Source organism: Cercospora beticola, chromosome 3, assembly GCF_033473495.1.
Source record: "Cercospora beticola chromosome 3, complete sequence".
NCBI classification, from domain to species: Eukaryota; Fungi; Ascomycota; class Dothideomycetes; order Mycosphaerellales; family Mycosphaerellaceae; genus Cercospora; species Cercospora beticola.
Genome location: NC_088937.1, coordinates 1,247,613 through 1,271,368, shown reverse-complemented (window position 1 = coordinate 1,271,368; position 23,756 = coordinate 1,247,613). Strand labels below are relative to the sequence as shown.

Sequence of the window (23,756 nt, the reverse complement as noted above, 5' to 3'; positions counted from 1 at the left end):
CATCCGTCAGACTCGCCGCAAGCCACGCATATGAAAGCAGCGGGAAGTCTGCCCGCTTCTTCTGCGAAACAGGCGCCTCTCCACGATCGTGCTTCGAAATTTCTAGCGCGTACTCAACCTGGTAGGCCTGGAAGCGACCATTTTCCCAGAAGCAGGTATGTTTTCTGAGGATCGCTTTGGCCACAACATGCCTTGAAGATTATCCATGTGCTAATTCTGGACAGCTCACTGTCCGCGCTGTGCCGACGGTGCACATTGCATATCAGCCATTCTCCAATGGCAATCAATGCCTCGTGCCAAGACGTGACGTCGTAGCTTTTTCTGCGGTCTTGGTCAGGATGTGGAGTTATTTGAGGTAACAGGCTTGAGACCTCTTCTGCTACTTGGGGACCATGTACGATCGGATCAGGCCAGTCTTTTCGATACGGTGTCCTGCGCCTTGTTCAACTGGGTTCTACGTCCATATCGCCGTTTTGTGCACCGGGTAGATGGGTACTACTCTGACAGCCAGGACAATTGTGGACTACTTCGTGGCAGAAGACATCGCAGTCGATACAGAAGTGCTGCTGACAAGTCGAGCACTCATACCTGGACGACTCGGACGCACCTTCTGCGCGTTTCTGTCTCGTACCTTCTTCGCCGGAGCCGTTGACCGCATCGACTTTGCCAGCAGCGGGCGGAAATGGCGCCTGGCAACCAAAACACTGGGTACTGCCTTTCGATTGTGCGCGCGTCCATGAGACCTCATCCCAGTTCTGCAGGGGGAATAAGTGATGGTAGGATCTGGCCAAGTGAGTCGAGAGAATGAGAGTGAGCTCACACGTCGGGCACGTGGCAGGCAAACTGCAGACCTTCGCCTTGCATCTACTGCAGAGGTAGCCTCCTCTGGTGAGATTTCCGTGGCACGCACAGAGAGTGGCTCTTTCCTCCACCATCCGCGAGGGGAAGCCCATCATGAGCAAGGCCGCTTGGTTCCGCTTCTGTGCCTCGACATCGGTGGCCCGCACAACCGGGGGCGTTGTGATTCCCATTAGAAGCTCTCGATAGTGAACCTCGTCCACTGCGACATTGTAGCAGTTCGTATCGCCTTGATTTGTCTTTCGACAGATCTCGGCGCATATGAACATCTGTGCCGCCAAGCCAATGATATTGACTCTGATCTTGTCCTTGATACAGGCCTTGATCGTGTCGTGAATGTCTCCAGGGTCCGAGCTGTGCAATGCTCCAAGGATGATGGCAACTTCGCGTGTGCCGTGGGACGGCGTGTGATACAGTGCTGCTCGTGCCATCTCTAGCGCATTTTGTAGCGATGGATTGCCTTTTGGATCTGTGCTTCGTAGGCCTTTGACCGCAGTAATGTGGTCATTCGGGTTGCCGGACATGTCGCTGACTCGTATTGCCAGCCCATCACGCATTCCTAGTATTCCAAGCTGTGAGATGGGGTTCTGTTCGAAGTACTCACGAATGAACGCTATGACATAGGTCAAGGTCAGAAGCAATCGTGTAGGGCGCAGATCCTTCTCAGCCATGGCTAACGACAGGTCAATGATAAGGATCGTGTGTCGGATGATGCCTCGCTGCAAGGGAGTGGTGTCTTTGACGAGCCTACATATTGATCAATACATGAAATCTGAAGCGACGACTGCTCCCAACATACCTCTTCCGCTTTGCAGCCTCCTCTGCACCACCCAGCATTTCCAGGAGGTTTCCATCTGCGCCTTGGCGGATGTCACCTGTTCCAGTGGCGCCTTCTTCCCATCTTGCCAGCGCTCGGGGCTTGGGACGTGATGCCATGGACCTGCCATTTGTATGGATCTCATCGTCCTCATCGTACTCGTGGTCCGAGTCAGCCATGTTGACCCAGCTAGGTGATGGAAAGACTGCAATTGAGGTTCTGCACAGGCGGCAGGTGGCGTTTCTTCAGCCTATATCATGTTCGCGTTGCGGACTGGTGTCACGCGTTGCTAGCGCGCAGAACTGCCAGCGGTGTCGTGAGTCTTGCGGTGGATGGGTTCCCAGGATCTGTATTGTCCGGAAGCGGCCAAGTGAGTTGACGTCCAGGAGATAAAGTTGGAACTTGGTGTGGAAGGAGCACAGCACGTCCAATCTCAGACTGGTGTGCTAATGGGAGCGGCTTCACGTGGCTGCGGTCTTGGCACTCCAGCATGCGCTTGCAACTTGCAAGGGTCTTGAAGCGACAAAGGAGTGGCCGCAATCTGGTCATGACAACTTGAGCTGTTTGCGATACACCGACGCATTCACCGCACACATCAAGGCCCCCGCGCTGCATACATCGCTGTCGACTACCACCGCCCTTGGACGACACTCCGCCGCCGCTGCACGAAAATCGGCGCTTTCGCACGCACGAACGTCCCCGCCTTGCCCCCCTCCACCGCCAGAGACGAGTAGACAGCAACCACTGCGACAATGGCCAACGACGAATACGATGTGCGCAGATCTCTCGAATTGATACTGCTGCTACGGCAACAAGCTAACGCTCTCCCTCACAGTTCCTCTTCAAGGTGGTGCTCATAGGCGACAGCGGTGTTGGAAAGTCCAACTTGCTTTCGCGATTCACCCGCAACGAATTCAACCTCGACAGCAAGTCCACCATCGGCGTCGAGTTCGCTACCCGCAGCATCCAAGTCGACAACAAGACCATCAAGGCCCAGATCTGGGATACTGCCGGTCAGGAGCGTTATCGCGCTATTACTTCAGCATACTACCGTGGAGCTGTCGGTGCCCTCCTCTGTTACGACCTCACAAAGAGCCAGACATTCGACAATGTCACGCGATGGCTGAAAGAGCTGAGAGACCATGCCGATACGTGAGTGAAGCAGAGAGACGCTGTAAAGGTTGAGAGCGAGGCTGACCGCCATACAGCAACATTGTGATCATGTTGGTGGGTAACAAGAGCGATTTGAGGCATCTCCGTGCAGTGCCTACCGACGATGCGAAGGCCTTCGCCGCAGAGAATGGACTGTCATTCATCGAGACGTCTGCACTTGACGCAAGCAACGTCGAGCTCGCCTTCCAGCAAGAATTGACTGAGATCTACCGTGAGTTGTTCACAAATGCTCCTGCTCGAGTATGTGGCAATGCTGACAGTAAGCAGGGATTGTGTCGTCAAAGGCACTCGACAACGACGCCGGAAGTGCGGGCGCTCCAGGCCAGGGCACATCGATACCTCTATCGTCAAGCAACCCTCCAGGAGGAGATGCCAAGAAGGGCCAATGCTGTTAAACAGCACATTCCACTTTCGATACCCGATTATACATAGTAGGGATGATGCAGCAGGTCTTGGTCGGGCGATTTTGGATGAAGCATGGACGCGTGGCCTGTGGACTGGCTCCGAGCGCAGCGAAAGGAGTTCCAGGCGTTTTTCAGGTAACGGCTCTTGTCATGCTATGCTGAAAGATACGATGTGGAAGACTACGGATAATGACTGATACAACTTTGCCAATGATTCCTGGTCTGCAACACTGTGCTCGTATTGGGTGCTGCCTGGGAGAAACTTTCCGCCGCACTTCGTACAATAAACTAGGTGCTGACCCGTTTACTACTACCCAGCAACTTTTGACAGGTATGGACAACTCAACGCTAATGCCTATGGGAGAGATATGTAGCGGACGAAGCCGCATAGAGATGTACATGCCTGGTGTTAAAATCACCGCGCTCTATTACAACTTGCTCTTAACAGCATATTCCCGGTGCAAGCTTTCCAGCCCAGCAGCGCCATCATAAATGTCCCGTTCCACAGCCCTCGCATTAACGTGTTGCACTCCCAAATCACTGACCTTCTCAGCTCCCAACAGCCTCATCGCAGTCTCCACTTCAGCTTTCAGGATCTCCAGAACGCGCTCGACACCCGCCGCACCACCAGCTCCCAAGCCAAACAATGGCGCACGTCCAAGACCCACAGCTTTTGCACCGAGCGCGAGCGCCTTCACGATGTCTGTTCCTCGCTTGATTCCGCCATCAACATAGACTTCCAGCTTGTCGAGCACCTCGGGACAGTATTTTCGGATCTCGAGCAATGTGTGAATGGCGGGTGGAGCAGTATCGACAGCTCTTCCGCCGTGATTTGACAGAATGATACCCTTGATCTGAGGAGTGTGCAAGGACGCCAGATAGGCATCTTCGTGTGTTTGCAGTCCCTTGAGCACGATCGGAAGATGTGTGTGTTGACGCAGCCAAGGCAATGTAGTTTTCCAGGTTAAATCGGGTGCTGTACCTGCGAAGAGAGCCTTGCCCACACCGCCTTTATCTGCGAGTTTGATGCCCTCGGCATCAGATTGTACCTCGTCCTCTTTCGATGTGGTTTTGCTAGCAGAACCTTGCTGAACACTTGACCGAACTGGCAGGTTCGAGCCGACGTTCTTGCCCCTCTCATCGTGCTCTCGCTTTCCAGGTACTGGTGCATCCAATGTCAGACACACGAACTTGATCTGTGGTAGTTTGTGTATCCGTTTCAGCATGTCCTCGCTCTTCTTCCTCTCGTTCTGGACATATAATTGCCAGCCAAAGATCTGATCCTCTGGTGCTCCTTCGAGAATTTGCTCTGGTGTTTGTGATGCGTTGTTGGAGATGATCTGAAGTGCTCCGAATTTGTTGGCAGCTCTAGCGATACCGTGTTCGCCGTCTGGATGTCCCAGTCGAGCCATTGCAGCAGGAGAGACGAAGAATGGGACATCGACTTTGTGGCCAAGGATGGTGGTTGATGTGTCGCAGTTGGTGCAGTCCACGAAGACTCGCGGCCGCAGCAAAATGTTGCGATATACTGTGTTGTTCAATGACTTGGACACGAGGTCATCGCCAGCAGAATAGTAGTATGCCCATGCTTTGTGGTTGATTTTCTGTGTAGCCACCGCCTCAATGTCGTCCAGATTCAGGCATTCCTCTATGCTCATGATCTCTTCCTTCTTTGTCTCTCCAGTCTCAACCGGGCTCTTCTCCACGGCTGGCAGAGTGCTGGGATCTATCTGACCCAACTTGGCGGACTCGGGCAGGCTGTCTTCTAACGTGCCTGGAGGATGAATGGGATCGTACTCTTCTGTAGCATCGGATCCAGCAAGCTGGAGAATAATCTTGCTGCCACCCGGGTGCTCTGGCAAGAAGGAGGTGACATCGTAGACATTGCCATACAAGACAACCCAGCACGAGTCCTTCGTCTTGTGCTGCTGTACCTCGTCAAAGGAAAACGTTCTTGCCATGGCTGTCGCGAGGGCCGTGACCATGTGCGAGGTTTGGAGGGCTAGGAGAAATTGCAGACAAGGAGATGGGTAGGGAAAGGAAGTTGTTCTTACTGACGATTGGGGCCCACGCGCATATCATGGGCATGTGCTTTGATGGCCTTCTCCCACCATTTTGGTGCCACCAATGTTGATGCAGGCTGCATCGGCGAATGATAACCCGAATAGCCGAGCCGACACATGTCGGCGTTTGAAAAGGTCATATCGGTCGAAACTACTCCTTCAGTCTCTCCAAGGTCAAGTTGCCCGGACCAATGACGATGTTCGCAAATGTCGTTGAAGACGACTTGTGCTGCGCGAGTGTATACATTTTATTTTACTCGTGTTTTTGCATTCATCTCGATCTGTTCTACTTGCGTTGCTGGCTACCCAACAGCGATGTTAATGCTTCCCAATATCTCGACATCTCTGTGCAGCTCCCTTCGCTCCAGCGTCAATACACTGGGATCAATGCATATGTCCAGTACTACCGTCTCGCCGGATTTGAAGCCTTCAATAGCTCCATCCAAGCATTCTCTATCCCTCGTTTCACCTCCTTGTAGCTTACAACAAACACGCTCTCTTCGTCCCGACTGACAAGCTGAATCTTCTCGTCGATCCCGGCATCAACTTTGTTCAGACAGGTCAACATATGTCCGAGGTCCAACACTGGTCTTCCTTCCGCGTCGACCTGATGGAAAACGTAGTCCCGGAACAACTTCAAGTAGTATCGCTCACCAGTCTCCGACCAAGAAGCTGATGGTTGGTTCAAAAGCGCTGGGTTCCCACGAGCGTTGCTTGTGAGACTGATATCTGGTCGCTCCAAAATAACGGCAAGCTTGGTCAGGAGCCGAACGACACGGCCATTTTCTAGCTCCCGAACGAGTTGCGAAGTGAGTTCATCTTCGTAGTGCAGCGCACTGTCGTATACCCCCATGATCTTGTCGGCAATATTGACAAGCAAGGCGTTGGCGCTGTAATCGACATTCTGCGTGGCGATAGCTCCTGGCTCGGAATCCTGTTGTATAGGGGGAGGCGCAAGCAGCCAAGCGACGCATGACCTGAACCGTTCCGAGTAAGACCGGCCGACTAAGTCAAGCGCCTTCTGAACATTCTGATGGGCCACTTGATTCCGAGTAGCAATGCCTAGAATAAGTTTTCCAAGATCTTGGAGATCTCCTCGTTGCAGCTCGAGCATGGATGGCTTGTTCTCGTATTGTATTATATCAAAGACGCCGCATCCGTTCAACCGTATTCGGTTTTTCGACGTGAGGAGGACCTTGGACGCCATAACAGTCTGCGCTGCTTGACCCGCGCCATGAATGGTCCGTAAAGCGCTTGCAAGCTGAACGATGTATCCCCAGAGTTCGTTCTCGGGCATGACTTGCCCGTTGTGCTTGTTTGCGTGTCTTTGAGAGCCAAAGTGTTTCTCCGCCAGGCTTTGGGAGCGTGGATGGTAGTCAGTGACGATAATGAGAGAACTATCGCCAAACCACCTTCCCGTGAATGCATCAATCACAGTGACCAGGCTGGCATTGCTCATCCGCTTCCACGCATTGATGGGTCGCACTTGAGCTTCACTGTGGAGACGGAATCCTGCGATGCGTCGAAGCGCATATGTATGCCCATCATTGCTGGACGTAGCCTTGTATACTGAGCTCGGATATCCGAATGTGGACGGGCTCTTAGAGTTTCCGACGTTGAGCGCAACAAGTGAATGAAAGTGCTCGACACTTTGTGGAAGCGTGCTATTAGCAAACGTCTGCAAAGTCATCTCCGACTTCCTCTGAAGGTCTTCCCTCAGATCATCCGGGATGAAGAAGTCGGTGGTGCTGCGCTGGTATGCCGCCATGTTCTCTCGCCGTGGACCAAAAGGTGCATAGAGGTGGTAATGAAGTGGGTAAGACAAGTCCGCGGAATTGTGATAATAAGTCTGTACGCCAGCTGTTCCGGGCTGCTGTGCATATGGGTTGAGCTGGACATGTGAACCATCTAGGCCACTCAGATTCTGTGGCGCGAAGACATTGTCGCTGTACGGATTGTACTGATGCGTCACTTGCGCTTGCGCATCAATCTGGACTCGTGTTAGGCCCGCGAAAGATGGGTGATGCAGCGCACTTACGTTGGATGCAGGCACGAACTGCTGCCCAGGCACGAATTCAATCATCGGCGACACCTGCTGAAAGGATTGCTGCGGCACAAATTCCGCTGATGGATGCTTGCCATGAGCGGGTGCAACAGGAGTCGAAGACCCTGTTAGAAATGAGCCTCGTCTATGATGCTCAGGTCCTCGTGGTCTTTTACCTGCACCTCGCGGAGTGAACGTAGCAGCGGCTGCTGCCTTGGGGGATATGCCTATTGGTTTCGCCGGTCTAGCGTGAGCGAGTGTGGGTGTAAATGCCGGTGATTGAACATTGAGCGCCCTGTTGGACCTGGAGTCTGTCAATGAGGAGGCTCAGAAGCTGGGCAAAATGGACTGACGTATTGCTGGAGCCATTGGGCGACATAGAATCGGAATAATCGTGACTGTAGTAGCAGGTGCCTGCATTTCGGTAAGAGGTTGTGTTTCTACCTGTGATGTGATGCACAGACCTTCTTCCCTCTTTCTGCAACCCGGTCCGTTTCGACAAAGCTGCGACTGTCCCGGAGGACGATTCTCATGTCTGTTAGAACGCCTCGAGTCGCCGACACGGGATGTTACGTTTGCCATACCATCACCCAAAGCGATGGTACGGTGACGATGCTCTTGCCCAAGGCAGCCAAACGATGTGAACTGTGGCCGGCGCGAGAGCTCCTCGATTCCCTGCGATAAGGCTTACTGGACATACGATATCCGGTATCGCACTAAATAGAATGACAGGACTTGTTGATAATTCTGCGCCACCTTTCCGATCGCCGGGCCTGACTTGCACGTCGCGCTGTACAGAGTAATTCGTCAAAGTTTGGTCTTCAGGAGGAATTTCAGCTACACCAGTGTATCGCTCCAAAGGCTTTCCGTCCCGGGCAGAGGTCAAAAGTAAGAGTTCACCAAGTTCTCGCTCGATCTGGTAATAGGTCCTCCACAATGCGTCCAGATAGAGAAGGAAGTGTTGGCGCTTCTGCAATGCTCAGAATCAGGACTTGGACTTGAACGGAATTTCCACCTTCAGCGAAAGAGTTTTGCTCGATTGCACAAAGATCCACGTGCGACTAAGACATATTTCATGGTTGAAAACACGCGAGAGCTCGTCGACAACGAAAGGCCGGGCCCGACTTCTGAACACAAAGACTGCAAGGGTAACGAGGCACATACCTCTGATAATCAAGACAGGTGCGGCCGAGACCAATGGGTAGTCGTGAATCGGAGTCAGCAGGCGCGTGTTGCTGGAGGTTGTTGCTCTTCCATCGCGAATCCATCAACGTGTGCCGGGTCGTAAATCTGGCGAAACCAGGTGCGATCAGAAGAGTGGACAGGATGGCGCGGTGCGACCGATGCTGTCTGCCGCGCACGCGACACGCTGAAGGAAAGCGACGTGGAAGGAGGACAATCAGCGCGCCGTCAGACCATGGGACGCATGAGGTCGTCAACGCCCGACTTGGTGGCCGATCCCGCGACTCGCTCGTGTCTTTGAAACCACGGAACCACGCAAGCGGCAAGCGGCCTTGTTCGCCTGTGACGGCCTGAGGCCACACACGGCGTCCCAGCGCTGTGGATCGCCGGCGCGGCATCGGCATGATGTAGCTGGAAAGTCGCGGTGCCTGCTCATCACTTCGAGCAGATAACTGTCCTTTCATACACTTGCCTTGCACTCTCCTTTGGCTGCGACCAGCGCTCCTTTCCCATCTGCGCAAGCCGAGAGCGACCATGGCACAACCCTCGTTAGACTTATCGGCCTTGACCGAATCGCAGCAGCTCGCCCTTCAGCAGTACACTTCAGTGACGGACCAGGACCTCGAGTCCGCGATACCTCTTCTTCAAAAGTGCCAATGGAATGCACAGATCGCCATCACGCGCTTTTTCGACGGCGACGCCGAGACCATCGATCCTGCAGCCGAAGCTGCTCGTGTACCGCCTCCAGCGCAGGATGCTCGCCGAGCGGAGACCCTCATGGATGGCATTCCCGTCAGATCGTCACGACGAGGCCGAGCCTCTGGGTTAGAACCAGCACCACGAGTGGTGCCGACTCCTGAGTCCCAACTAACACAGCAATTGCCCTTCTCCTTCACAATCATCCTCTTCCCATTTAGCGTTGCCTACACCGTATTTCAGCGACTGTTCGGCAGAATCGGATACCTCTTCCCTTTCCTACCGCGGTTATTAGCACGCTTTTGGTCCGGACGAACTTCACGGCCTTCTCGAGATGCTTCGCGCAGACCGCTGGCGCCGAGGGATACGGCAGCACGTTTTATTCGCGAGTTCGAGGAGGAGCACGGAGTCGAGCACGGCACACTGCCATTTCACGAAGGAGGATATGCACAAGCATTTGATATTGCAAAGAGGGATCTGAAGTTCTTACTGATTGTCTTGCTATCGCCCGAGCATGATGATAATGCTGTTTTTGCAAGAGATACACTTCTTGCGCCTGAGTTCGTGGAGTTCGTGAAGAACCCTAATAACAATGTGGTACTTTGGGCAGGTACTGTGCAAGACGCAGAGGCATACCAGGTCAGCACTGCTTTGAACGTGAGCAAGTTCCCGTACACTGCTCTCGTGGTCCACACGCCCTCTGTCTCATCGACCGCAATGTCGAAGATTGCAAGTTCCGCAGGCCCGGTTACCGCCCAGGAGCTCGTCTCGAAGATACAGACAGCGATGCAGAATCAGAATGCGGAACTAGACCGAGTGCGGCGGCAACGTCAGGAGCAGCAAGCTACCAGGAACCTGAGGCAAGAGCAAGAAAGTGCCTATGAACGTTCCCTGGCTCTAGATCGCGAGAAAGCACGAAAGAGGAAAGAGGAGGAGGCTGCGAAGGAGAAGGCCGAGCGCGAGCGAGCAGAGGCGGCTGAGCGTAAGAGCAGGGAAGCTCGTAATCTGGCACGATGGAGGACGTGGAGAGCACAGCGCATACCGAGCGAACCTGGGGCAGATATCAAGGACGCAGTCAGGATCAGTATAAGGATGCCATCGGGCGAGCGTGTGGTTCGACGATTCGGACATGACGCTGAGCTGGAGGAGCTGTATGCTTTTGTGGAATGTTACGACGAGCTCGAATCGCCCTCGGAAAAGAATGCTCAAGAACCAGAAGATGATTACGAACATACATACAAGTTCAGACTTGTGTCACCTATGCCTCGAGAGGTGTTCGAAGTGGAAGCCAAGGGTACCATTCGGGACAGAATTGGTAGGAGTGGCAACTTGATTGTAGAGAAGATCGTGGAGGACGACGAGGACGAGGAAGAGGACGAAGACGCACAATGAAAGTCATGAAACTCTTGGTCTCAGCTTTGCGAAAATGCACTGTTGAGTGCTTGCCAACATGTTATCTTGGACGTGTCCCCATGTTCTAGCAGCACGGAAAGCAGGCCAGCCAGAGGCTTGAGAGCATCTTCACGACACGGCTGCCTCCCAACACTCATGGCACTGAGCCTAGTGCGCCCCTTTGTTTGCGCTTGAGCGAGTTCTCCGCTGAATCGGCATTGATACTCTCAGCAGCATGGGCTTCGATCATGCTCCGCGCAAAAGCCACATTGATACAGGATCGGCCATGAGTCCCGAGAAGTTCGAGAAAACCCGCTACTGCGCCTGGATCAATATGGTTGCTGTTGAATTCTGCAAGTCGCTCAGCTTGATCGCGGCTTGTTCCTAGTAGTCTTCCAGCAAAGTCTACGACCATGCGATCCTTGCACTCAAGAAGTGCACGCAGCAAGCATTTGGTCTGGGAGGTTTTCCACACTGCGTTGTCGAAGTACCTGATCTTCAGCAGCTTCGAACTGTAGAGTGTGTCGCTGAATTCAAAGCGAAGCTGGTTGTCTGCGCAGAGGTCAGTCACAAGTTTTGGAGACATGCCTTACCCTTGAATATCGCTCACTTGCGCGAAGGAGACCTGGTGTCTGCCCAATCCCAACATCGCGAATATGAAAGAACGCCGCGTAGTGGTAGATAAGATCACGTAACTCTCGTGGAAGCTCTGAGAGTCTGCATCTGTTACCGATGTCCTCATGTGTTCGGTCCTCACTCAGCTGCTTTGAAGCGCCATTCGGTTTCTCCGCGTCCAACTGCTCGTATGCTCTTGCGGTGTCGCCAATCATGGTACCTTTGTTCGCTCATCAAAAGTCGAGCAAGGTATGCAGAGCATTGGATTCTTGTACGAGAAGAAGCTCATGGCTTTGAACGTAGTGAATGATTGCACGAAGTACGGGCGGACAATATTGAAGGCCTTCGTCGAGCAATTGAGCAATTTAGCAATCGTTTCAAGCACTACATGATTCGAGTCGGCGCGATTGCCCTGGAGGTTACTCGTTTCCCGTCGACATATGAGCTACGAGTGTTCATTGAAACATATGCTCCTGGGGCGTGGGGGCCCTTGTGCCACATTGTGGTGTTCTTCAGCACAGCGATCCAGCACGGGCTTTTATTCGGCGAAATGCTCAGATCGATGCCACGCAAGGCTGTTGTTGTTGCTGCTGCCTTGCTAGAACGTGTTAGTGGCAAGCGTTACGATGATGTCGCTGGCCGCGCAAGACAGTTGCGCGAATGCCGCGTGATCAACAGAGGCGGCCGCCGTGGCCAAGATGTTCGAGCAGTGTCGATGCAGAGAGACTTTTATACCGCGCCCACGCGAAATGACGCGTCGGGAGGCTTGGCGAGTTATGCACGAGCACCCGGACCCTTAGTTCTTCGGCAGCAGCACAACCCTGGTTCCATGTAAGCTCAATCTAGACAGTACTCTGCGGCCTATACATACGACTGACTGCCGCATCTTCACTCGCAGTGGGTTGCTCGTCTGTCGCTTGGATAGTGTGTTTCATTCTGCAGCTCACCATGAACAAGTTCAAAGGACTCCTTGGACGGACGAAGAGTACGTGGGCCGGAGACACTCGCCGTGGCGCCTCAAAGAGTGCAAGCTGACGAGTGCGCGCATTGTCAGGTCTGTCCATGCGAGGCGGGAGTCGCGGCGATGCGGGCAACCACCAGTTCGACAATGCTCCCCTCGACTCGCCCGAAGCGAACGTCCAGCAGGCAATCCGACTGTTCTGCGAATCTGGCTCAAACAACAATGGCGGGGAGGAGGTACTTCATCTGCCTGTTATCGTCGAATCCGCCGAATCGTCGCCTGCTGCCGCCGCAAACGCTGCTCTCCAGATCAAGAAGTTCTTGGGCAAAGAGTGGTCGCCGAAGCCATATGTGCAGTACAACGCCATCATGCTCATCCGCATCTTGAGCGACAACCCGGGGCCCCGGTTCACGCGGAACTTCGATAAGAGCTTTGTGAACACTGTCAAGGAGATGCTGCGGAACTGCAGAGACCAGAGCACACAACAGATCCTGCGCGAGACGCTCGATCACCTGGAAAATGACAAGGCATACGATGAGGGACTGCACGGATTGTTCCAGATGTGGAGGAAGGAGAAGGGGCAGGCCGCCAGCTTTAGCGTAGGCGGGCAGAGAGCTGCGTTTATGGGGCAGGATGGATACCAGGCACCTGCACATGGTTATGAGAGATCTGGGGCAAGTGGTCGGGGAAACAGACAATCTCGTCTCCCGTCGGCAGTCGAGTTGGCGAGCAGGATCGAAGAGGCGAAGAACACAGCCAAGATACTACTGCAGCTGGTGCAGAGCACACCCACTGAGGACTTTGTGAACAACGAACTGATCAAGGAATTCAGCGAGCGTTGTCAGAGCGCCCAGAAGAGCATGCAGACATACATCAACGCCACCGACCCGGCGCCCGACCATGATACAATGGCCACTTTGATCGAGACGAATGAGCAGTTGAGCTTGGCGACCAGTCGCTATCAGCGGGCCCTTCTGGCTGCTAGACGAGCGATGGGTGTCTCTACCAGCCCTGAGCAAAGCACGCAACCAGGCACGGAAAACCTCGCAAGCGCCTTCACTCCTCCACCTGGACCTCCGCCAGGACAGCAGCAACAGTCCAATAGTGCATTCGCGGCTCCGTTGACAAGTCAATCGAATGCCTATGATACTGGCAACAACCAGGCATACGGCGGATATCAGCCACCCAGTGGACCTCCGCCAAGTGGAGCGTTTGCAGGACAGCAAGCACCACCGCAAATGCCTCCACGCCCTCAAGAGGCGGCCAATCCCTTTGCCGATCCAACACCTAGCCAATATAGTGCATTTCCGCCTGCGTCGCAGCACCACCCGCAAACGGTCTCTTTCGACGACTTCGATCGACAACAGCAGCAGCAGCAGAGCTCTAATCACGTGCGATCCTTCACGATAGAGAAGGAACCGGAGGGATTTGCACCACCGAAGCGCAACAATACCAACGAGCTCGAGAATGCCTATTCGATCGAGCAGCCAAAGGTGTCGCCGCTGCATCCTCCCGAAGGCCACGCCGTGGGTTCATCGTCGCCTCCCCGCCCTGCATTGGGCCCGTACCACAACAGCGAGATCACTCAGTCATATGTCGGTCGGCAGCAAAGCGCTACCAACGGGCTGAGTATGCACGGAGCCGGCGGCGCATATACCCCCAATGAGCAGCCTGGAGGCCAGGATGTGAGCCCCATCGAGACCAGGCGATAACACTCCTCTTTGCACCCCGTCTTGCTTGAAAAGGGTTGAGAGCAGTGGTTTTTAACGAGTCTGAGTTTGAGATACCTCCTTGCGTTGTTCTATACATAAATTACGAGCCATGTCCAGTCAGCATCCATTTTCTTGCGAACAGCTTTCCTTTGTCGTGGCGGTGTCGTTCCTGAGTTGAGTGGTCCCGATTTGGAGGCGAGGGCGTGCTACTCGAATCGGTGCGCGTAGGTCCTTCGTTCGCTGTCCAAGTGGCGGACTGTACTGTTCTCTATCATCGAAGAGCCACGGTCTCCTGCATCCTGGACGGTCCTTGGGAAGCGCAGGAGAGTGCTCTGCAGGTCGGTCTAGGGATTGCAGGACCGGAAGAATCGGCGATAATGCGACAGCAGAGAGTGCGCTGTCGCAGCTTCGACTGGAAGCTGCTGCATATACTTCACTGGAACAACTGGCATATCGGATGCTCCTGGAGTAGCGGTCACTTGGATGCGGGTGTTCGGCGTCGTGGCGAAACATCCAATCGTGTGGCATCCGCGTTGCGCCGTCGTGTCATCCGGAGACGCGTTTGCGTACCATGGGCAGAGCGGTCGTATTACGGCCATTTTCTCAAACGCGTTCCCTCAAACAGTCTCGCTGGCAGAATCCTCGTTCGCGTCGAACATCCGAAAGAAGCTCTCCAACTTTTTCCGCAGTGCATGTCGAAGGAACTCATCTCCTCGAGACTGATGAGCCAATGGTGCGATCCAACCGCATAGTTGAGAAGCACGAACAGGCCATATGGAACCTCTCGTACATGTGATGAGGTTACATTTTTCCTTATCGGATGCCGGAACCACTACGTTCTATGCAGCATTCGTAGCATGTTCTAGCGTGTGCTCGGCGTGCGTCAAGCTTTCCGAGTCTGTCTCGTGCTTTGACCGACCTTCATCCTGCAGTCGCCATTCTGCGTTGTGATTGATAGAGGATATCCACCAGGTCAGAGTGTGGATCCAGCTTAGGCCGTATCTCGGTGGCATGAGATTTGTCGTTCGATGCTCCACTCCGCAACTTTCTTATGTCCGCGTTTGCTTGCTGACCTTTGGCAGGTGGTATGAGAAAAGAGGGATCAGAGTCACTGGCCGTGACTTTATCCGGAACCCGTCCTGAATTGAGTCCACGAGAAGTAGCCGCTGTGGGAAAGCTGTCATGAAGTGCTGTTGAACATGATCGACGAGGCTTCCAGACGGCACTCACTAGGAAGAACTAGGCTCGTGCCGCAACGCCATCACCACCCCTGCCCATAACCACAGCGACGTGACTTGTCAGCTTCATCCCAGTAAAACTCTTTTTGAACAGACCTGTTCCACTATATGTGGGCCCTCTGCACGTCAGACCTCACTCTGGTTCTCTACGAATATGCTCTATGTTGGCCACGGATAAGCAAATTTCTCAACAACGCCGAACAATGTCCCGCGCGGTTCGAAGCACGGCACCCATATCCTCGCACGCCTCGAATGCTACAGTTCTGTCGTCATATGCCAGACCAGCGCAGCAGACTAGGACGACGGTGGCAATTTACCAGAGAATTGCCCTCGCGCTCGACGCAATATCTGTTCCAACCTCGTGGCATTTTTCGGTGAAAAAGGTCCAATAAAAAGCGTGCTTCTAGGCTCCATTCATCGGATCTGAATAGTGGCAATGGGTCCGAATACCTCGCATATGTCGGCACGGTCAACAAGGGCGAACAGCAACTCGCGCAACAAAGTTTTGCATCCCGCGAGATCACGCACTTGCCAATGTGGGAATTCCACGGGCCTCCGTCAACGAGGCCCCGCTACTCCATTGCCTTTGCAAACGTTGTTTCTGCCCTCCGTAAGTCGCTCGCGTTTGCCGTTTAGGTTCGAATATAAGGGCGAGCCACCCCTTCTCTTCTTCTTCCCACTCTCATCCGTCTCTCTCTTTGTCCTATTCCCGCGGTATTGTCAAGGCCGGACGACAAGATGCCTTTCCTCAAGCGCACTGAGCGCGAGGCTCAGCAGGCCAACCAACTGGAGAAGGCACCATCCCCGAACGTTGCAGATGGACAGAAGGTCACTTTCATGGCCGTCTTCCTTGGACTGGTGGCCTCTATCGGCGGTTTCATGTTCGGTTATGTCTCTGGTCAGATCTCGGGTTTCTTCTCTATGGAAGACTATGGTCGTCGATTCGGTACCATTCTCCCTGATGGCACGATCGAATTCTCTGCAGCTCGTCAAGGAACTATCACCGGTCTTCTCTGTGTTGGATGTCTTTTTGGAGCATTGATTGCAGGAAAGATTGCCGACACCTTGGGCCGCAAGCTTTCGATCTCTGTTTCTTCATTCTTCTGTATGATTGGAACTGTTATTGAGATCTCCTCTCAGAGCGCTTGGTGAGTCGATGAGGCTGTTCACATCGCATTTCAACAACTAATGAAGACCAGGTACCAATTTGCCATCGGACGTCTGGTCAACGGTCTCGGTATCGGCGCTCTTTCCGTGTTGGTGCCTATGTACCAGTCCGAATCGTCCCCTGCGATCATTCGTGGTGTGCTTGTCGCAAGCTACCAGCTTTTCATCACTTTGGGTATCTGGACTGCTGAGATGGTCGACTGGGGAACCTCGGAGAACAGCAACAGCAGCTCCTGGCGTATTCCCAACGGTCTCTCGTTCCTGTGGGCTATCATTCTCGGTGTTGGCATCCTGTTCCTCCCAGAGAGTCCTGTAAGTCTGATTAGGATCATACAAGCAGCTGAATCACTCCCTGACATATTTCCAGCGTTACGCGTATGCCAAAGGTCGTGTGGAAGAATGCCGTGCTACCCTGGCAAGACTTGGCGGTCTTGCAGAAGACAGCCGCGAAATCAACATTTTGATGAACGACATTCGTGTCAAGCACGAAGAGGAAACCGCTGCCGGAAAAGCTAAATGGATCGAGCTCTTCACCGGGCCTCGTATGTTTTACCGCGTTGCGCTTGGTGTCGTGCTTCAGGCCGGACAACAGCTTACTGGCGCAAACTTCGTGAGTTCAGCTTTGATCATGGATTTGCTTCAGGTTACTGACAAGATATCAGTTCTTCTACTACGGAACCACTATCTTCAAGGGTAAGTCATGAGACTGATGATGGGCTGAACTCCAGGATGTGAGGCTGACAATTTTCAAAGCGACTGGTCTGGAGAACTCGTTCGTAACGCAAATCATCCTCGGCACTGTCAACGTGGCCTGCACGATTGGCGGTCTTTACGTTGTGCAGAAATGCGGTCGCCGTAATGCGCTCATCGTCGGTGCACTCTGGATGTTCATGTGTTTCATGGTGTACTCCTTCGTCGGCCAATTCGCGCTGGACGGAGACAACCCACAGAACACACCCGCACCCGGCAATGTCCTCATTGTCTTCTCGTGCCTCTTCATCGCTGCGTTTGCTACAACCTGGGGGTGAGTTGTCGACATCTACCGATCCATTCGCCGTGTCCTTACTGACTTGCTTGCCAGACCACTTGTGTGGGCCGTTGTGGGAGAGCTCTACCCTATGAAGTATCGCGGACCAGCAATGGCTCTCGCCACTGCCTCGAACTGGTAAGACTTTTCCGACTGGACCTAAGACGCGGAGGCCGGTCGCTAATTCTCTCTGCAGGCTCTGGAACTTTTTGATGTCGTTCTTCACCAGATTCATCACGGATGCGATCCACTACCTCTACGGTTTGGTTTTTGCCGGTTGCTGTCTGGCACTGGCAGTCATTGTCTTCTTCTTCGTCATTGAGTCGAAGGACCGCAGCCTGGAGGAAATCGACACGATGTACATGCTCCGAGTCAATCCTATCACTAGCGCCAAGTGGGATGGAAGCAAGCTCCCAAAGAGCGCCGACACGAGTGGCAGGAACAGCAGCGATGCTGCTGCCGCTGAGGGAGGTGACTTCCCAGTAAGGCAGAAGTCCGTGACGATTGAAGAGTAAAGGGAGATGTTGTATGATTCTGTCACATTTTAGCATAATGTCAACTGCACCGAGGTGCGCTTTCAACGAAATGTCCCGCCCCTGCTGTCAAGTTTTCAGCCGAGTCCAGTTCACTAGCCTTGCAATGTCGCTGCAGACTGGGCGACTGTTCGTCGAGAGGCTGGACGTCCGATCAAGCTATGGGAGGATCGATGTGTGAAGTGGCTTGACTTCGTAAGTCGCAGCGACCATTGGTACTTGTACGACTTCCATTTCAAGGAATCGATGGATCTGTGATGATATTGTTGATGCACACGAGAAGTGGTCGCAGAGAGACATGCCAGGGGTTGTTGTTGCTGAGGTCGGGGCCATGCGATCCGAAGCTCCGATCATCAAAGTCTAAGTGACGATGTACTGACAATGATGGCATCATTCCATCCTTCCCCAGCATCACAACAAGGATCAATAGTAATCGAAGACGCGTTGCACATGTAAGTGGTATATCACTGACTATCATCAGCTTCACTTCTACAGGTACTCGACTGAACACTTTCACCTCAACATCAAGAAAGCACAAGGAAACACATCATGGGCGTCGAACTCAGTACAGCGCGCTACCTGGCGCCAGCGTCTTTCCTCTACGACTTTGCAGCACAGCAATATGGCATGTTCAGCTCGCCCAATATGAAGGACATCCATGATCGAAACTTGTCATTCTTCAGTCCTCAGCCATTCTTCATCGCTGGTATGAACTATCGCTGCAATTCAACAACAAACACGAAAGCCTTGCTGATTAGAGTCTAGGCTTCTTCTTCCCACAACAGCTCTTCCAGCTAGCCTGGCTCTATAAGCTCTGGACTCTCAAGAAAGAGAACCCTCAAGACAAGAAATCTCTTGACCACATTGTCAAGTTCGTGCCATACTACGCACTCGGAAACGTCTGCATTGGTACTTGGATGTTTTTCTGGAACAGCGAGAGGCTATCAATCTCCAACATCTTTGTCCTGCTCAACACTACTGCTCAAATTTTCTACACAGCCACGCAACTTGAGCCTATGGATACACGCAACACCGGCAGTGTGCTCACTCACATCGTCGCGAAGACCTTTGCTGGTATTGGTGTTCTTGATGCTCTTCACAACACTTCGGTTGCGTACTACAAGAACGCTATTCCTTCCACCACAGTCAAGGCTCTGACTGCACTTGGCTTTGGTGGTGCTGCTTTCCTCAGCGATTGGATCTTTGGAGGATGTTTGGTCTACGACTTGATCGCCTTGAGTGTGGGACAAAGATCTTACGACAGCACCTGGTCGACCCAATTGGGCTTTATTGCCGCGGGAACGGCCGCTATCGTGGGCATCAAGAACTATTTGAAGTAGGTACACTCTGTGTGTGTCGCTTTAACAACAGCTTGGCTATTGGCCGACTTTTTGATCGATGTCAGAAGAGACGTCGTTGACAATGTGTGTAGGCCGCCGTATGTGAGGGGCGATTATTCTCAAGTGGTTCAAGACGAGACAGACGATCGAGTATGAGGAATGACTCAGGCACTGGTGGCGTTAATCATTGTATCAAAACATGTATCATGGATAAGGAGAATGGATTAATACCTCTCTACCACAGCCACGCCCTCCGTGCCCCATGCTCGCCACTGTTGTAGCAGTCATCATTGGCTGTCGAGAATTTGCCTGCGTCAGCTTCGACAAGTCCGCCGCCATACCTACCACAGCCCGTAAAATCTCATTGCACATCTACCATTCCATGCAACACTGGCGACTTTCCTCCATCACCCCATATCCGTATGCTTTTGATCGTTTTCCTTCCGCAAGCAGCTTGATGCTGAGCCAACAAGAACGCTATGCCGCCAAAGTTCTCCGTGCCTAGCACAGCCAGAAATGGTTCTGATATGCTGCCATCCTTGTCGTTCGGAGTGAACATCCAGAAGTTGGGCCACGGGAGCGCGAGCTCACTTTTGAAGCCGTCGACATGCATAGCCTCCATGATAAGTTGCTGAGTGTTTCGATTCGTAATGCCTCGTACAAATATGTAACGCAGGGGTGCCTGTTGCTCTTGATGCGCAGCGGCTAGGTGCTGCCAGCTGAGGAACGTGAGGTCAGACCAATTTTGTAGGAGTGGCAAAGGCGCTTTGCGCAAGCTGGTGGTGGTAGATTTCCGATAAGCTGGACTATGTCTGTCGGATGCGATCAAGATGCCTTTGGCCGGATTGTACACGCCACAATATTCTGCATGGGTCGCCTGATGAAAATCAATATAATGTTGGGAACCGTGTGATCTCAGTATTGTGTGTGTGTACCGGGTACTCAACTCCATCGACTTTGACGTCTGAATTGTGCTCCAATCTTACAGTCAGACTGGTAGCCGGCGAGACTTGCAGCCATGCAAGAGGCTGCTCGAGCCCGGAAGTTTTGTCTTTGAAGACTTCGATATTCTGGTCGGACTTGACAGCCCAGCCCCATTTCTGCACGTCTGCGGCAGTCCATGTAGCTTGCGTCGTCTTGAAGGGATCGTTCATGATCTCCCAGAGATTCCTGCCTTTCCTGACCGCACTTTTATAGCTAGTGGCTGGGGCTCGAGGGTCAAGCGCCGTCCCAGGGGTCGAATTTGAAGCAGACTCTGGTACTGTCACGCCAATCTTGACACACAAGCGATTGCGCGGGATAGCTTGAACGAGCATTGCCAGATGGCAGAGCAGGAGCACTGCAATCAGCTTGAAGTACATCTCTGGTATGACAGAGCGGGGTGAGCTCGCAATGTTCCTGGGCCTTTGTTCTTTGGGTTTCTTGAGTAGCTCCTGTGGTTACTGCAGTATCTTGCCTGCTGCATATCTCAGTAAGATACTTCCCTGAAGCAGCGGGAAGCAAACTTCGCTATCACGTTCGTGCGAGGTTCACGCGATATTCTCCAGCGAATGACCAAGATCATATCCCAGAAACAATCGCACATGGCACGCTGGCATCAGTCGTGGTTGTGGCGCGACTGCTCTTCCCGCCTGGCGAACAGATTGACAGCGCTGGCACAACGTCTTCTGCAACTACGAAGCGCTGGTACTATTTCGCTTCTTGCATACGGCCCCACTCTTGACCGAATAGATATACCTCCCTGACATGAACGAGCGCCGCTCTAGGTTTGTGATGCGAGAAGGACGGTGCTGAAGATGGAAGAGTCTCTGAAACAGCTGTCGAAAAGACTTTCGACGCACGCGTGGGGGTCATACGAGGCCGGACTAGACTTGCGATGACCTTGCACTTCCTGAATATGCCCGTCTTGTGGTCGTCTGAAACTTGGGTCCATGTCCTGACTACATCTCGAGCGATTGTGGATTCTGCAGGTTAGTGCGTGTTGGAACGCGACTATTGCACGTTCTGCTAGGTTCGGAGCGTCTGTTCTGTTGGCCATGGATGGACTATAGTAGATGATATCGTTTCTGCCATTGAAAGGAGTGCAAGATGTGGATGTGGATGTTGCTGTTAATGTTGATTCGAAAAGGGAAGCATGACGGATGACGAAGCTTCGGCCAAGACTGACTTCAAGCTGGAGTGAATGCGCAGCTGTCTTCCACTCCAGCGGTAGCTTCCCTACTCAACCGAGAGAGCCATCATGCCAGGACGCAGCGAAGAGAGTGTCGTCGGGTCCTGCGATCTACCAATACTATGAGCTGGATTGAGCAATATTCTGCCGCACTCGATGCTCGAGATGCACGCGAACAAGCTCACAAGCCATACATAGATGCTTGTACGGCGTGGTCTCCCTCTGCCGCCATCGCGCATATTGACAGATCCAGATACCAGACTCGCCGACCGCACCGCTGCTCAATCCAAGGCATCGGCTCTGTCCAGCTCGACCCCAGCGTCACCCGCATTGCCCGACCGAACTGCGACTCCAACCAAAGGCCGGGCAGCGACCAAATCACCCGTGCCAGAAGGTCAAGCAGCAGAGCTTCTAGCTACTCTCCGCACAGATCTGGCAAATACCCAACGCGCCCGATCCTCGTTGCAAGCACAAGTGACTGAGCTCAACACCTCACTCAGCCAGCTGCAGGCTTCACATAAGGACTCCACGGCACAGATTACTAGTCTGACGAAGCAGAAATTGGACGTGGAGAGGAAGTTGCGGGATCGGGAGGAAGAGATTCGAGGCAAAGCGAAGTTGGTCGAGGAAGCGCAAGATGAGATGGTGAGCTTGCAGTTGCAGTTGAATATGGCAGAGCAGAGATCAGAGAAGTTGGAGAAGGAGAATAAGGAGCTTGTAGAGCGGTGGATGAGAAGGATGGGAGAGGAGGCTGAGAAAGCGAATAGAGATTCTGGATGGACGTGAGACCATCTGCAGAAGTACAAGTTGTAGGCAGATAGCACCTGCCTACTGTTACCACCCAAACTGCCCATGCATATTGATCGCAGATGGACTTTGGCAAAACAAACTGACTGCCGGAAAGAACAGTCTAGTGAATCGATTTTGATCTGATGCTTTTGTAGACGCTCGAACGCTGCACAACCAATGTAGCATGCTCGATAGGCCTAATCTTCGTGCGTTACGGTCGTATCCAAGACTTCAGCCCTAGCTTTGCCTTTCGTTTGTGTGCTCACAAAGTCGTTCAGCAGCCTGTAAGCTCCTGGTTCGACGAAGGCTATGCACTCCCACTCTTTGCCCGTGTTCTCTTCCGTCTCCACCTGCTCAACAAGGCTGAGAATCTTGTCCTTGACACTTCCCGTCGTTGCCTCCTCGCCCTCGGCCTTTGGTGCAGTCTTGACATTCTGTTTGAGCACGTCCGTTGGGCAGGTGATTCGCAGCCTCATCCTCGCCCTCGCCACAGGAATTGGTTGATGTGCGATCAGGGCTTTCATAGCATCCAGTGCTTGCGACTTTGCACTTCGGTTCGTGACCACTCCAGTCCACTTTGGCTTTGGCTTCTCCTCAGTCTTCACTTCTGCAGGTTCGCCATTCTTAGCTGGTGTGCTTGCACCTGAGCCGGCCGCTGGTGCGCTCTGGTCTCTGCTTTGACTGCGGTCTCCACCAGCGGCGCCCGCTTTGCCTGCTGCTCTTCCAGCATGTCCACCTTGGCTGCTCAACTGATCTAAAGCCTTTTCGATCATGCCTGTGGTATACACGCGCTTGCTCTTTGGATCTACCAGCCGCCCAGCCACGATGTCTATAACTTCCTTGTGCACTCGGTCCAGCTCTTGCGATCGTTCTTTCTCGCCAACCTGGATCTCACCCTTCTTCAAAATCTCCAGTACTATTTCGTCTCTCGTCATGCCAGGGAAAGCCTTTTTGAGATCTTCATTCGGCGCCACTTGCCCTTTGCTGACGTTCAGAAAAACGTTTGGTATTTGCAGGACATTGTCGAGATCCGTCTCGTTGCCGGCCCGAAATGATGTAACAGTGTTTTTGTAGCATGCAACTTCGAAGCGCTTCTTGCCCTTCTTCATGCGCACCAAACTGACATTTGTCAGTTTGATTTGATTTGAAGGCTGGTTGATCTGTGCTGAAGGCATGGTGACGGACACCTTCTGAGGCGCGGGGGAACTGTTGCGATGCTATCCTTATCGTAGCTATGTTCTCGGTTGCTCGTGGCGGATTCGTGTTGAATTTTACAGCGTCGGAATTATTTGCTCGAGTCTGGTGTCCTTAAGCCCGCACGCGAACTTCTGAATGATGAGCCGATATGCGTCATCCACGCCAAGGCGCTATCGCGATAAGACGAGCTTTGATCCCAGCGCGGCCCTTGCATGATCTAGGTTCAGCATGATGCGTCGCCGTTGCTGGGCTGCCTGCTCACATGCTCTCTCTGGACCAACACAGTCCTTCTCTTCCTTGTCCTCCTACTTTCGTCTCTTCCATCACCTCTATACCATCGAGGAGAGAAATGTGAGCATCGCCATCATCGCCGGATCC

General features: G+C 53.1%; 12 protein-coding genes across 12 annotated transcripts; 6 read left to right on the top strand and 6 right to left on the bottom strand.

Moving 5' to 3' along the window:
* Window positions 1-443: 443 nt before the first annotated feature.
* Window positions 444-1,854, bottom strand: RHO25_004449 (uncharacterized protein; the record flags this gene model as incomplete). Its single annotated transcript, XM_023595372.2, has 2 exons — window positions 444-1,605; window positions 1,658-1,854. 2 exons carry the CDS (start codon window positions 1,852-1,854, stop codon window positions 444-446), a joined length of 1,359 nt encoding a protein of 452 aa, XP_023456791.1.
* A 573-nt stretch (window positions 1,855-2,427) lies between these two features.
* Window positions 2,428-3,243, top strand: RAB11A (Ras-related protein Rab-11A; the record flags this gene model as incomplete). The annotated part of the gene is made up of 4 exons (XM_023595371.2): window positions 2,428-2,448; window positions 2,511-2,827; window positions 2,884-3,059; window positions 3,116-3,243. The coding sequence occupies 4 exons, from the start codon at window positions 2,428-2,430 to the stop codon at window positions 3,241-3,243; spliced, it is 642 nt and encodes a 213-aa protein (XP_023457577.1).
* A 437-nt stretch (window positions 3,244-3,680) lies between these two features.
* On the bottom strand, window positions 3,681-5,213 carry RHO25_004447 (uncharacterized protein; the record flags this gene model as incomplete). The annotated part of the gene is made up of 1 exon (XM_023595370.2): window positions 3,681-5,213. One exon carries the CDS (start codon window positions 5,211-5,213, stop codon window positions 3,681-3,683), a length of 1,533 nt encoding a protein of 510 aa, XP_023457578.2.
* A 505-nt stretch (window positions 5,214-5,718) lies between these two features.
* Window positions 5,719-8,945, bottom strand: RHO25_004446 (uncharacterized protein; the record flags this gene model as incomplete). Its single annotated transcript, XM_065602558.1, has 7 exons — window positions 5,719-7,305; window positions 7,354-7,484; window positions 7,536-7,654; window positions 7,713-7,773; window positions 7,824-8,034; window positions 8,260-8,329; window positions 8,524-8,945. 7 exons carry the CDS (start codon window positions 8,943-8,945, stop codon window positions 5,719-5,721), a joined length of 2,601 nt encoding a protein of 866 aa, XP_065458630.1.
* Window positions 8,946-9,075: 130 nt separating this feature from the next.
* RHO25_004445 (uncharacterized protein) lies at window positions 9,076-10,629 on the top strand (the record flags this gene model as incomplete). The annotated part of the gene is made up of 1 exon (XM_023595367.2): window positions 9,076-10,629. One exon carries the CDS (start codon window positions 9,076-9,078, stop codon window positions 10,627-10,629), a length of 1,554 nt encoding a protein of 517 aa, XP_023457576.1.
* A 154-nt stretch (window positions 10,630-10,783) lies between these two features.
* Window positions 10,784-11,459, bottom strand: RHO25_004444 (uncharacterized protein; the record flags this gene model as incomplete). The annotated part of the gene is made up of 2 exons (XM_023595366.2): window positions 10,784-11,181; window positions 11,240-11,459. 2 exons carry the CDS (start codon window positions 11,457-11,459, stop codon window positions 10,784-10,786), a joined length of 618 nt encoding a protein of 205 aa, XP_023458028.2.
* Window positions 11,460-12,192: 733 nt separating this feature from the next.
* RHO25_004443 (uncharacterized protein) lies at window positions 12,193-13,917 on the top strand (the record flags this gene model as incomplete). The annotated part of the gene is made up of 2 exons (XM_023595365.2): window positions 12,193-12,229; window positions 12,299-13,917. 2 exons carry the CDS (start codon window positions 12,193-12,195, stop codon window positions 13,915-13,917), a joined length of 1,656 nt encoding a protein of 551 aa, XP_023458027.1.
* Window positions 13,918-15,893: 1,976 nt separating this feature from the next.
* Window positions 15,894-17,864, top strand: RHO25_004442 (uncharacterized protein; the record flags this gene model as incomplete). Its single annotated transcript, XM_023595364.2, has 7 exons — window positions 15,894-16,303; window positions 16,355-16,634; window positions 16,690-16,932; window positions 16,985-17,015; window positions 17,076-17,346; window positions 17,404-17,487; window positions 17,546-17,864. The coding sequence occupies 7 exons, from the start codon at window positions 15,894-15,896 to the stop codon at window positions 17,862-17,864; spliced, it is 1,638 nt and encodes a 545-aa protein (XP_023458001.1).
* Window positions 17,865-18,431: 567 nt separating this feature from the next.
* RHO25_004441 (uncharacterized protein) lies at window positions 18,432-19,378 on the top strand (the record flags this gene model as incomplete). The annotated part of the gene is made up of 3 exons (XM_023595363.2): window positions 18,432-18,588; window positions 18,648-19,218; window positions 19,315-19,378. 3 exons carry the CDS (start codon window positions 18,432-18,434, stop codon window positions 19,376-19,378), a joined length of 792 nt encoding a protein of 263 aa, XP_023458036.1.
* A 205-nt stretch (window positions 19,379-19,583) lies between these two features.
* RHO25_004440 (uncharacterized protein) lies at window positions 19,584-20,583 on the bottom strand (the record flags this gene model as incomplete). Its single annotated transcript, XM_023595361.1, has 2 exons — window positions 19,584-20,099; window positions 20,158-20,583. 2 exons carry the CDS (start codon window positions 20,581-20,583, stop codon window positions 19,584-19,586), a joined length of 942 nt encoding a protein of 313 aa, XP_023458035.1.
* A 931-nt stretch (window positions 20,584-21,514) lies between these two features.
* RHO25_004439 (uncharacterized protein) lies at window positions 21,515-22,178 on the top strand (the record flags this gene model as incomplete). Its single annotated transcript, XM_023595360.2, has 2 exons — window positions 21,515-21,596; window positions 21,646-22,178. The coding sequence occupies 2 exons, from the start codon at window positions 21,515-21,517 to the stop codon at window positions 22,176-22,178; spliced, it is 615 nt and encodes a 204-aa protein (XP_023458034.1).
* A 200-nt stretch (window positions 22,179-22,378) lies between these two features.
* RHO25_004438 (uncharacterized protein) lies at window positions 22,379-23,356 on the bottom strand (the record flags this gene model as incomplete). The annotated part of the gene is made up of 1 exon (XM_023595359.2): window positions 22,379-23,356. One exon carries the CDS (start codon window positions 23,354-23,356, stop codon window positions 22,379-22,381), a length of 978 nt encoding a protein of 325 aa, XP_023458033.1.
* Window positions 23,357-23,756: the final 400 nt, after the last annotated feature.